This window comes from Pelodiscus sinensis, chromosome 2 (genome assembly GCF_052426305.1).
Source record: "Pelodiscus sinensis isolate ZL-2025 chromosome 2, ASM5242630v1, whole genome shotgun sequence".
Taxonomy (NCBI): Eukaryota; Metazoa; Chordata; order Testudines; family Trionychidae; genus Pelodiscus; species Pelodiscus sinensis.
Window position 1 is genome coordinate 146,849,412 of NC_143053.1, and position 12,967 is coordinate 146,862,378.

At 43.4% G+C, this 12,967-nt stretch overlaps 1 protein-coding gene across 1 annotated transcript in view; it reads left to right on the forward strand.

Moving 5' to 3' along the window:
• The window catches only part of TMEFF1 (transmembrane protein with EGF like and two follistatin like domains 1), a 213,825-nt gene that overhangs the window by 134,608 nt on the left and 66,250 nt on the right, over window positions 1-12,967 (forward strand). The window contains exon 3 of the mRNA XM_075921539.2: window positions 4,892-5,021. Within this exon, the coding sequence (XP_075777654.1) occupies window positions 4,892-5,021 (130 nt within the window). The remainder of the gene's footprint in view (window positions 1-4,891; window positions 5,022-12,967) is intronic.

Sequence of the window (12,967 nt, forward strand, 5' to 3'; positions counted from 1 at the left end):
AGTCCCAAACCAGGGATTTTGCTGGACCAGGGGAGGTCAAGGCTCCTCTCCTGGCTGTCAGCCCCACATAGGGGCACCAGCCCTGGCCACTGGAATCCACTCTCCCTACCATGCCAACCTTGCTGCTACCAGCCACCGGCCCAGCAGGGGCTCACAGCCGCCAGACCTGCAGCCACTTGCTGGGGCTTTGCTCTTCGTCCTGGGTGGCCCCTGCTCCCAGACAGACTCTGTGGTCCAGCAACATCCCTGGTCCTCAAGGAACATGGGTGAGCCAGACCAGAGAGTGATGGATTTCAGAGGCTCAACTTGTAGTTGAAAATGTCCCTGTTGGAGGACAGTTCTCAGCTCATGCAAAGCTGATGGAGGTGGATCCACTTTACTCCCTCCCAGCCCCCTTCCCTCCCTACCTCAGGGTACATCTACACTAGCCCCCTAGTTTGAACTAGGGAGGCTAATGAGGGCGATCGAAATTGCTAATGAAGTGCGGGATTTAAATATCATTCCACGAGGAATAACAGTTAATTTGAACTAAAGGGTTTATCTCAGAATTCCACTTTTCTACCGTTTCACGAGGAGTAACGGTAGTTCGGAATAGGACCCTAGTCCGAACTACCTAGTTCGAGCCCCGTGTAGCCGCGCTACACGGGGTTCGAAGCAGTGGGGATTTAAAAATGGCGGCTCCCCGCTTATGCTAATGAAGCCCGGGAAATTCAAATCCCGGGCTTCATTAGCAAGTGCGGTATGCATACATTACCCCGCTAGTTCGAACTAGCGGGGTAGTGTAGACATACCCAAACAGAATAGCCACAAAGCTGTTTTAAATAATGGCTGGCACAGATCTCCCCTGGTGTTCAGAGAGATGAACCAAGTCCTGATCTCCTCACTGCACTCTCCTGGCTTAGTTAAGCTCCTCGACGAGAGAGATTCTCTCCCTGAATGTGTAGCTTTTGAATGAAATAACCACTAACCAACATCCCAGGCTTGTGTCATTTCTTCTCAGTTTTTAACCTTTAGAAGTTGAAGCACTTAATGGATCATAACTTCCCCTCTTGGAAGCCCCTTTGGAAATGACTTGCTGTCGAATAGAAGGATGTCATTGAAACGAATGTAACATCATTTGAAGGAAGAGTGCCAGGGGACTCAGTCCTTCTATGAACAACTCTTTCTTTCTCGCAGCCAGCACATCTATTGAGTTTAGGTGATATTTTGAAGTTTAAGACTCCAGAATTACATTTGCAAACGAGGCTGCATGCATGTAGCTAGGGGATTTCTCCAGTGCTTTCCTTTCAGTGACCTTGCTCATTTTAATGACGTCCTGACATTCAGCAGCTGTAAACCTTAAAAGGATAGTTTTGTTTCTGTGCTCACTTGGGGGATATGTTCGCTACACTTTTGATAAAGATGTTTAAGGGTTTGATCATTGCAGAGCAATTTACAGGCTATTTTTCAGGATTTCAATAAAATAAAAATGATTGACATTTATATCAGCCAAAGTTCCCAAAGCATTAAACACAAATATAAAACAAGCATCAATCTGTGTATCACTGAAAGGCAGTGGAAACTGGCAGCTTTTAAATAGTACACGGCAACATGTGGATTGAACATGGGGAATACACTTAGGCAATGTTCCTTCTAATATTTTCCATCCATGTGCAGAATAAATTTTATGAGGCCTATACAGATGTGCACCACAAGTAGAAGCACATGCTCCTGGCCGTGGGCACTCTGCTTATCATTTGGGTGGTACCTATCTCCTGGGTGGCTACCCAAATGCTCAGGTTAAAATAGGGTGGGCAATAATTTTTGATGGGGGACCATGCCAAGGTATTGGTAAGTGGTCAAGGGTCTCACTTTTATATGGAGGGGTGTGGGGTTTGGGATGGAGGTTGGGTGCAGTAGGGAGCTTGGAGTAGGGGTTCAGGAAAGGGTGCAGGAGAGTGTGTGGGGTCTGAGAGGGACTTTGGGTGAAGGAGGAGATTGGGACCTGGGGCAGGTGATTAGGGTGCTGGGTCCAGGAGGGGGCATGGGTGCAGAAAAGGACTCTGGCCTGGAGAAGGGGTGTAGAAGGGAGTGTGGGATCTGGGAAGGAATTGTGACCTGGGGCATGGGGGAAGGAGGGTGTATAGGGCTTGGGTTGAGGATTGAGGTGCAGAGTCTGGGAGGGGATGTGGGTGGAGGAAAGGATTCTGGCCTCAGAGGAGGAGGTGTAGGAGGGGACTGGGAGGGAGCTGTGACCGGGGGGTGCATGGTGTAGAGGGTTTGGGTGGTGACCTGGAGCAATGAGATGGGGTCCAGGAGGGGGTGGGGTGCCAGGTGCAGACTATAGCCAGGTGCTTACCTAGGTGGCTCCTGGCCAGCAGCCCAGCAGAACCCTCAAGCAGGCTTCCGTCCTGCTGCAGCCCCCTCTGCCAGCCACAGCCCCAGACTCAAAGTGGCTGGCTGTTCCATGTGGCTCTCTTGCACCATGCATTGGGTCGGGGGAGTTTCTGGCCAATGGGAGCTGAGAGATTGTGCTGGGACAGAGGCAGCACATGAAGCCTCTTCCCCCCAACTCCCAGGGTTGTGCAGCACGGAGGGCTATGTGGAGCAGCCAGCCGCTCTGAATGCCGTGGGGCTGCTCTGTGCCTGAAAGTCCCATCAGGGTGGGGCGTGGGATGTATTGAAAGGCTTGGACAGCCCAATATGATCCGCAGACCATATCTTGCTCTCTCCTGTCTTACAGGGAACATTGCACATAGGCATTGGAAAATATAGTTCTCCAAAATACTTCTCCCATATCCTTAGCCCTACTTAGCATGAGATCTGAGAGGTTCACAGGCCATGGTGCAATGTCATTGGGCTGCTCAGTGAAATAAAGTCGCAGAGATGCCTTGCGCAGTTTTCAGAGCAAGTTAGGCATGTTGCTTCTATGTGTGTGGAGTTCATTACATTCTTGGTCACTTTTGATAGGGTGACAGGGAAGTAAGAATAATTTCTTATAAAATTACTTTAAAAATGGAATATTTTGATTGCTCATATGCCAAAAGTGATTTCAATAAATAAGTCATTCACATTCGAAAAATAAATGAACAACTGTAATTTCAGGACATGCCTACACAGCGGTGTTATTTCGAAATAATTGATGTTATTCCAAAATAACATAGCTGGTGTTTACACTACAAGCAGTTATTTCAACATAATGTCAAAATAATGTTGAGCTGGAGGACTTCTTACTCTGATTCCTGTAACCCTCATTTTACAAGGAGTAAGGGAAGTTGAAGGAAGAGTGCTCTTTCTCAGACTTCCTGCTGTGTAGACAGCTCCAACAGCTGAAATAAGTTATTTCGACTTAAGCTATGCAAATGATGTAGCTGAAGTTGCGTAGCTTATTTAGATTTTAACCCTGCTGTGTAGACATGTCCTCAGAGAAGTTGATCCAGACATCAGAGCATGTTGGGTGGGGGGTCGTCTCAACATAAAATTTACACCAGTGCAACCTTGGGTATAGACCCTTTTGCACGAGTATGATTATTAGCATCACACCTGTTGTTAAACAGATGCAGTGAGTGTGAGCAGATGAGGCCGTAGTCCCTGGTTTTCCTTGTGGTATTATAGATCAGAAAGTGGTGTACTCTGGGTATGTCTACACTAGCCCCCTAGTTCAAACTAGGGAGGCTAATGTAGGCATTCGAAGTTGCAAATGAAGCCCGGGATTTAAATATCTTCCCGTCCGGGCGCCATTTTTAAATCCCCTTAGTCCGAACTAACTGCCCGCGGCTATACGCGGCAGTTAAACGTTAACTCGAACTAAGTCCTTAGTTCGAGTTAACTGTTACACCTCATTCCATGAGGACTTAGTTTGAGTTAACGTTTAACTGCTGCGTGTAGCCGCAGGCAGTTAGTTCGGACTAAGGAGATTTAAAAATGGCGCCCGGACAGGATGATGCAAATAAAGCCTGGGATATTTAAATCCCAGGCTTCATTTGCAACTTTGAATGCCTACATTAGCCTCCCTAGTTCGAACTAGGGGGCTAGTGTTGACACACCCTCTGAGAGTTGGATCAGGCCCTGACTAATCATTGGGAGTTTTTTCATTGGTTTTGATGGGGAGTGAGCTGGTATTTATTTGCCAGGGCATTTGGAGAGTGGGGAGAGTGGGGTTACAATATGTTTTCTAGATTATTTTTATGTACACTGTGCTTAGGGAGATATTTGCTCTGTCTTTGTTAGGATGGGATAGCTGTTGTTAAAATGCCATGTCATTGCCTTTCATGGCAGGCATTAATTTATTGAATGTATTGTCTTTTCTTTTTTCAAATGATCTCTCACAGTATCTTGCGATATATAACAAAAGTATTATAACAGATGTTGACTAAATCAAATAAGCTCAAATAATAAATAGGAGTATGCATATTTAAGGGATGGGATTTTTGCCATCTTCCTTGAAAGACACTTCCACAGTCTAAATGATCTTGCAGTGAGGAAATCTTCCCTGAAGTTCACCTTAAAATTTTCATTGCTCAATTTCATTACATTACTCCCAATTATACTATCTTGCTTTAGCGTAAAGAACTTATCTCTCTTCTTGTTGTTTTTGCCCTTCAAATAATTGTAGATGATTATTGTATTCCCCTTAGTCATTTTACAGCCTAGCTACACATATTTAATTCTTTTAATCTTTCCTGCTAAATTAATCCCTGCAGCCCATACAGAGATGGACTATCATTACCATTGCCTCTGAAAGGATATTTTAAGTCACTCTTAACCAAACAGGATGATAATTTTCTATTATATAGCAGTCTGACAGTTTACCTCTCTGCATGACTATTTTGCTATACATTGATGTTATTGTATTAAAATTTATTCATGTGTGATTACATGACTGACTTTATTTTATACTTTTTTTTTTTAGTGTCATACAAATTACATTCCTGTTTGTGGATCAAATGGAGACACTTACCAAAATGAATGCTTCCTCAGGAGAGCTGCTTGTAAGCATCAGAAAGAGATAACAGTGGTAGCAAGAGGACCTTGTTATTCTGGTATGTAAGATATGATTATGTAACATTAATAAATAAGGTTTTTTAATTAAATGCTTTTCATTTTGTATGCTCTTTGCAGAATTAATTTTCAAAAAAACATAGAAGTCACAGATAATCACAGATTACCTTTAATTGTGAAACACTGTCACCAGAAGATAAAGGGTTTCTTGTACATGTTAGCTAATCAAAAATATTTAAAAGGAAAAAATGTTCTAACTTAGGAAACAATTGGTGAATACTTTTCATGCAAAAGAAGAAACTTGATTGTCGCCTAAAATGCTTAATGCAAAATTGAGTAGGTCTCATGTTAGTCATCTCCTTATGACTCATGTACAGAATTAGAACTATATTCAGCAAAGGGATCCAACCAGCACATCCCTGTAGCGGCATACAGCCCCACTGTAATGGAGCTATTTGGCATGTTCCTGTGCAAATCCATTTGCCAGATCTAACCATATATGTACAAACAATTACATGAACCAGAGCAAATCAGTGGCTAATACAGCCTTCTAGTAAATGGGAAAAAAAACCTAAAACCTTTGTTGTTATCTATTCAGGGGACTGACTCAACTGTGTAGATTTAGTTTCTAAGATGGTAACTCTTTTCTAATCTTTAACAGTACAGGATCTGAGAGTGCCTTCTTGTTTCCTTTTGCCCATTACTCCTTTCTGGAATATACTCTGGAATGGTTCAGTAGTTTTGGATTCTCCCTTTAGAGGCAGAAACCTCCCTGGGAGCAAACAGCTTCTGAGTTCAGGTTCCAGTTCTGTGTCTCTATGAACAGGAGATGATGGTGGCTTTGCATTAGGCTATTTAAGGAACCAGATAAACCAGTAAATCAGGGGTGGGAATCCTAAGGCCCCAGGGCCAGCTGTGGCCCCTGGCTTGCCTGGATCTGGCCCCCGAGGCTTGGGGTTTCCCTCCCAGCCCACTCCTTCACTCTTTCTCTCACCCAGACCCCACACCCCAAGCCTGCTTCCCAACAGCCCCCTCTCCTCCACACATTGAACCCCTCATTTTGGCTGCATCCCAGAGCCTAGAGGGTCACACAAAATCTACTAACTTGTCCCCCCCAAACTCTGGTGTGTGATGGGAATGTGAGAATTGTTTTTCTCCTCCATTGGGGGCCACATCAGTGAGGTTGGGTGTGGGGGGGGGTTGTTTTGTTTTTGTGCGTTTTTTTGCTTCTCACTTTTGTACGGCCCCTGACTGATTTTTCTGTGGGTCAGCGGCCCCCAACCCAAAAAAGGTTCCCCACCTCTGCTATAAATCATGGGCACCTCATATTCTGTTTCCCAAACCCATTCAGACCTCTATTTTCAAGGCTTTTCCACATCAAACTAATAGCTTTATTTTCCAGTACTATAATGTTTTAGTGGCATACAATCAAAGAAAACAATATGGATGAATTCTATACAAAGGGTTTGAACAGAAGACAACTTCATTACTAGCGATTTCCTGAACCTGTGTGCAGAATTCAGTTTCTGAGGCCAGTTCCCTAGGATGCAGACAGGTGGCCATCTCAGAAGATTTCAGTGCATGATTAATGCACCAAAATTCAATCTTAGGGGACACATCTGACCTATATCTGGTCCATGTGAGGTTTTCTCAGGCATCTGTGTCTAAATAAATAATTAAATTTAATTATTATATGGCTAAATTGTAAAAGTAGAAGCACATGGCCAAATTGTAAAAGGCCAAGCATTTGCAATCTAACACCTCATTAGTTTCCTCAGTATTGCTATGGATACAGCAGAAAACAGAGAAAGCAGATTTGTAGGAAACTCATGTGTGGGGTCATCCAGTGCCATTTTCATATAATTTAGGGGAGTAAACCCTGCAGCAATGTCTATGCTCTGTCTCCAAGTGTGAAGACGTGATATAAAATGGTGATAAAGCTCTGTCTCGGCTAGAATATATAGAAATGGGAGAAACATCCCATGTCTGGATGGAACTAAGGAGGTGAAATCTTAAATGGCAGTCAAAGACCAGACAGAGATACTGAACTATATGGTGAAACTACAATGAAGTGAGAGAAGATACTTCTATGAGCCTTTCACTTTCTCTTCCCAACTTCTATCTTTACCTATAGGTAACCATCAATGCTGCCTTTATTTCACTTAAGGAAAAACTCCCTGATTCTCTGAAACAAAAGTAAAATTCTCCCCAACAACCTTCTTAACCTACCAGCCTTGCTCCAAGTCTGCATACTCTAGACAGAGGGGTGGAGGAAGAGGATTTAGAGCACTGAAGCAAAATCACTGATGTGTTTAAGGGTTAGGAGAATCAGACCATATGGAGTTTGTCCCAGGGCTGTGTCCAGCTAAGAGCACTCTGATCTTCAGCTCTCTGGTTGCTAATCATTTCTTCACTTAGCTACTTCAAGGAATATGCCTCAGTGCTTTGGAGATATTCCTTTCTTCTCCTTCTCACTTAGAGCCAGGCTCTAAGTGTCTGCTTTTTTCCCATTAAATCCTGAATCATACTGCCATAAATTCCTTCCTTTGCGGCTCATCGTGTTCATACTGAGTACTTACCTTGTGAACATTTAAGTAATTGTAGGTGAACATTTTTGTTCTCTTGATCTGCGCAATGCATACAGTCAAACATCAACTTCAAATTACATCAGAAAAAATTCCACGTATGCACATTGCTTTTCAACTAGCTCATCAGAATTTGCTGAGATTATTCTTTTTTTGTTTTGAGATGCCATTAGGAGTTTAGTGCTCTGAATGTCAAAGTGAAGAAATTCAATGAAATGCGGGTAAATTGCGGGAGTAACTATGGAAATAACTATGACTCTCTTAAAGGACTCTCTTTAGGGACTTACATGTTCCTCTAAGATATCCCTCCTCGCCAAGACTGTACCTACCTTCCTTTGCTGGGTGCTCAGTGTTATACCATGGCTGACTAGTAACTACGAAAGGGAAGTACATTCCCCGCCCCACAGGGTAACTGGGAGAACAAACTCCCTGTGGCTAATGCCAACACTATGGTGTTGAAAAATAAGAGTACCAACAAGCCTTTGGGTTTAGTGAAACCTCCTTTCTTTGCATTGAGAATGCCAGGTATTCTCTCCCATGGCTGTGCAATTCACTAGATGGATTACCACTCCCAAAAATCCATGATCTATCTCTTCATGAAGGTGAAATTCACGCTGGTACGCTGGCACAAGTCCCTCCATGCCAGTTTGGGGTTTCCCTGTCCCAGGAGGATTCCCGAACTGCCTGGATAAGCCAACGATGATGCTGGTGCCAAGCAGATGAAAAGGGGACAGAAGTTGCCCCAGGTGCTTAGAATGTTGAGAAGTACAGTCACAAAGCTTTTAGTTAGCTTCTTGTCTCTCCGGTTGGAGGACATTACTCACTTGCTAATTTGCATTTTATGGGTCATGAAGAAATCAAACCCCTAAATAAGGAACGAATGTTCATGATTTATTTTAACTTGTGTGTTCTTATTAACCAGCACTGCATGTATAGATTGTTGCCAAGATTTTTATGTCTGCCAGATTTGTATTATATGCCCATCAAAATTAATCACGCACAATGACCTATAACTGATATTTTTATATAATGTACTCTTCAATTCACAGCTCTCAGAAGATAACATTTATTGGAAGAAACAGTCTACTTCTTTTACTGGGATTTCGAAACTGAAAATAGAACGTGCTAGCTGCATAATTAAAAGCAAATAATATTGTATTTTTTCAGTTTTATCTCTTTTTGACACATTGTGCTGCAGCGAAGAATGAGTCTCCTAAGACATCTTTTAATTTAAACCGGTATTCTTCAGTTTGAAGTAATCAAAACCTTATTATAAATTCTGAATTCCCCAGATTTTACAGTTTGTGGGATTTTCTTTCCATGGGAGTTTCATAGTAAATGTAATTAGCAATACATATGTGAAAAGAAATTCTTATATCCAGTTTTTCTCCTTAGTAAGCCATGAAAACAGCCTGGACATTACATTTCATTTAATCTATCTATTATAGCTGACTGAGACTGCTAATTAAATTCTTATAAAGCATCAAATATTGAAAGTAAAGTAAAAAAAAAAAAAGCCCTCATAAGAAGGCCAAATTGTTCTGCCACCCTGTGGGGAAAATTTGCTCTAATGCAGTGTCCCATTTTTATCATTAGGAAATAAATGGTTTGAGAGTAAACAGTGGCTACTTGCATTTCATCTTCTGATCATGTGCCGTGCTTTCCACAATCTATAATTAAGCACAAAAACCAAACCAGGCTACAGGACACAAATTTGGATCAACTGATTGCAAAATTTTTCTATGAATACGTGTCCTGAGACATAGCCTGGCAAACCAGAGGTTAAAACCCTGGTTTAGGCAGCTGGAGTCCCCACAGCTGCTGGCAATTAGTCTTGTAAGCATTCCTCTCAGAAAACTCCTGCTGGCATATCAATATCAAGGGTAATTGCCAGCAGGCAGCAATGCTTCTGGAGGGTGGGACACAGCAGGAAGAGGATTGAGCTGTTGTTGCTGGGAGTTTGAGGAGACTAAATTGGCATACTTCTTAACAAACTTATTTTGTGTCCTGTTAATTGTGGAAACCTCTCTCTTCTGACAGAGTAGTAGCAAGTTGAAGCTTTTTTTTCGTTGGACTAGAGCTGTGAGAGTGACCACCTTTTCTGTTCAATAGCCAGACAAAAATTGAACAATTAATTCTGAATCAAACTGAAATGAATTGTTTTGGAATTTTATTTGCAAACCAAAAAAGTTGGGGGGGGGGGGGGGGGGGAAATCATTCTGGTTCATTTTGTTTGAAATTAAATATTTCATTTTCTCTGGAACTTTTTATTTATTTATTTATTTATTTATTTAATAAAAATGAATAAAATGGAAATACATTTCAAAATTAGACTTTTTTTAAAAAAAAATTAGGTGGTTGGAATAAATTCAACACAAATTCACAGAATGTTTCAGTCAAATTGGGCATGTCTACACTACAGCACTAATTTGAACTAACTTAATTCGAATTAGTTAATTTTGAACTAAGCTAATTCGAACTAGTGAATCTAGACCTAAAAACTAGTTCGAATTAGCATTTTGAGTTTCCCTGGGTTGGCCCACAGTGGCCACGAGTGCAAGCTGGGGAGGGCTAGCCTCTCACTAGTTTGAATTAAGTGGCTACACAGCCCTTAATTCGAACTGCTTAATTCGAACTAGGCGTTAGTCCTCGTAGAATGAGTTTTACCTAGTTCGAATTAAGCGCTCCGCTAGTTCGAATTAAGTTCGAACTAGCGGTTTGTACGTGTAGCGCCTATTGAAGTTAATTCGAACTAACGGCTGTTAGTTCGAATTAACTTTGTAGTGTAGACATACCCATTGAAACTGCATTTTTCAGCATCCACGCAAAAAGTTTAGTTCTAAAACGTGTCACCCACTTGCAGTTTGCACTATGGCTGCTGCAAGTCTTCATTTGTGAGGCGGAATGAATTGGATTATACAATTTTCTTTTCCTTCTTAAAACACCTCACCCCATGCACCGATGACTGCTCTGTCACACTTGGCTGCACACAAGCCTGAGGCCAAAGTATTCACACCAAGACCAGTCTAGCTGTGTCTGTCACATGCCTTTCTTCCAGGCTCAAGCATGTCCACACTTAGAGCAGCTTAATCCTTTCTCCTGCCACAGAGCCCTCTACCCCAACATCCAAAATGAGGCTGCTCTTGGGTTCCTCACAGCTGTCATGGAACCCTCTGTCTTCTTGGCCCTCCAAGCCAGAGGTGGGCAATAATTTTTGACCAGGGGGGCCACTTCAAAAATTTCTGAAGTGGCCCCGGGCCACCCTGGAAGGGGTGGGGCCTCAGGAGGAAGGGGAGGGGCCAGGACACTTCCATGCTTTCCCTCCCACAGGTTCTGATTGGTCGGGGGTAGGGGAGTGCACAAAGTCTTTGCTCACCCAGAGAGAACCGCCACCCGTTCTGAACAGCTGGCGGTTCCCTCTAGGCGTCCATGCCCTTGGCAGTGGAAGGAGACTTTGAGTGGTGCCCCCAGGTCAATCAGGGCCTGGGGAGAGGGAGCATGTGAAGTCTCTCGCTCTGGTTGATTTAACTGCTGAGCCCCTCGTTCTGCAAGGAGCATGCAGTGCTTAGAATTGCCAAACCTCTCACAGGGCGGGCGGAGACTTCGCATGCTCCCCCAACCCCAGGGCCAATCAGGGCTTGGTGGTGGTGGTGGGAGTGTGCAAAGTCTTCTTTCGCCCTGCCAGGAGGGTGCAGTGCTTAACATCGCATACTTCATGCAGGGTGGGGGCAGGGTGGGAGGAGACTTCATGCATTTTCCTCTGCCCTTGAGCCCTGATTGGCCTAGGGGCAGAGGGAGCGACAGGGCCTCTGCGGGCTGGATCAACTTGCTTAGCGGGCCGGATTCGGCCCACAGAGGCCCTGTTGCCCACCCCTGCTCTAGGCTGTTGATCCTTCCTTTAGGTGCCATCTACTGGCTAATTACAATATGTTGAGTTTACAAGAAAGACTGTTCTTTTGCTTAGGAAAAACAAGAACACTATACCCCTATGCACGCTTTAGCATAGTTTTCCTGTGGACAAGTGCTCTAAGAGTATGTCTACACTAGCCCCCTAGTTTGAACTAGGGAGGCTAATGTAGGCATTCGAAGTTGCAAATGAAGCCCAGGATTTAAATATCCCGGGCTTTATTTGCATGTTCCTGTTCGGTCATCATTTTTAAATTCCACTAGTCCAAAGTAACTGCCCGCGGCTACACGTGACCGTGAAACGGCAATTTGAACTAAGTCCTTCGTTTGAATTAACTGTTACTCCTCATGATACTTTGGACTAGTGGAATTTAAAATGACGACCGGACGGGAACATGCAAATAAAGCCCGGGATATTTAAATCCTGGGCTTCATTTGCAACTTTGAATTCCTACATTAGCCTCCCTAGTTTGAACTAGGGGGTTAGTGTAGACATACCCTAATACAACTAACAGATATTTGAGATATCTGCCCCAAAGGGGGGAGTCATGGTCGTGGTGTACCACCTTTACTTCTGCACTGCTGCTGGTGGCACTGCTGCCTTCAGAGTTAAGCACATAACCAGCAGCTGCCACTCTCTGGGGTGCTCAGCTTTGAAGGCAATGCAGGAATTAAGGTGGCAATACTTGGACATCCTCTAGTCTACAGCAGCCAGACTGAAAGAAGCAGACCATATTTCATGGTTCATGGTGCATTTTTCAGAGACTTGAATTTGGTAGAGCCCTACTTATGAGCATTAAAAACTCAGCTGACATAGGGAAAAACATCTACCCTAACATTCTCTCAAAGCTCTTGAGGGTAAGAGACAATCTGGTTTGTCTCTAGGCCTCAGGCACATAATTACACTGATTTAGAGTCACTGCAGATGGGAGAAGAGTTTTCCTCTCCTGAGGCTGAGATGCAGAATCTAATGAGTAGCTTTTAGCTCAGTTTCCAAGGACCAGCCACACTGAGACACGCCCTAGAGCATAGATACTTCCCAGAAAATACCAAGAAGCCATCATTTTAATGTATAATATTCCTATTGCAACTTGGTAGGCATGGTAACATTTGCAATACCCATATGGAACACTTACCTTAAAATGTCCCAGTCTACAACCTGCACAAGTTCAAAAAGAAAACCTCACCTTCCTCAGCTCATTCCCCCGGAATGGCCTACATAAATAAATGAGCCTGCAGCATAGCCTGAAGATAAGCAAATTTGGGATTTGTCAGACCAAACAGTGAAGCTGTGATTCTACAACTGAGAACTTGCCAATGAAAACACTCTGAGGCAGATCCTCAACTGATGTAATTTGATTTCAAAGAATGTACACCATCTGAGGATCAAAATTTCTCTTCTGCACCTGGCCAGAGTGGCCATTTCTTCACTATGGCCTGGATCGACGAGACAGTGATGGATCCAGTAGGGGTCGATTTATTGCATCTAGCATAAA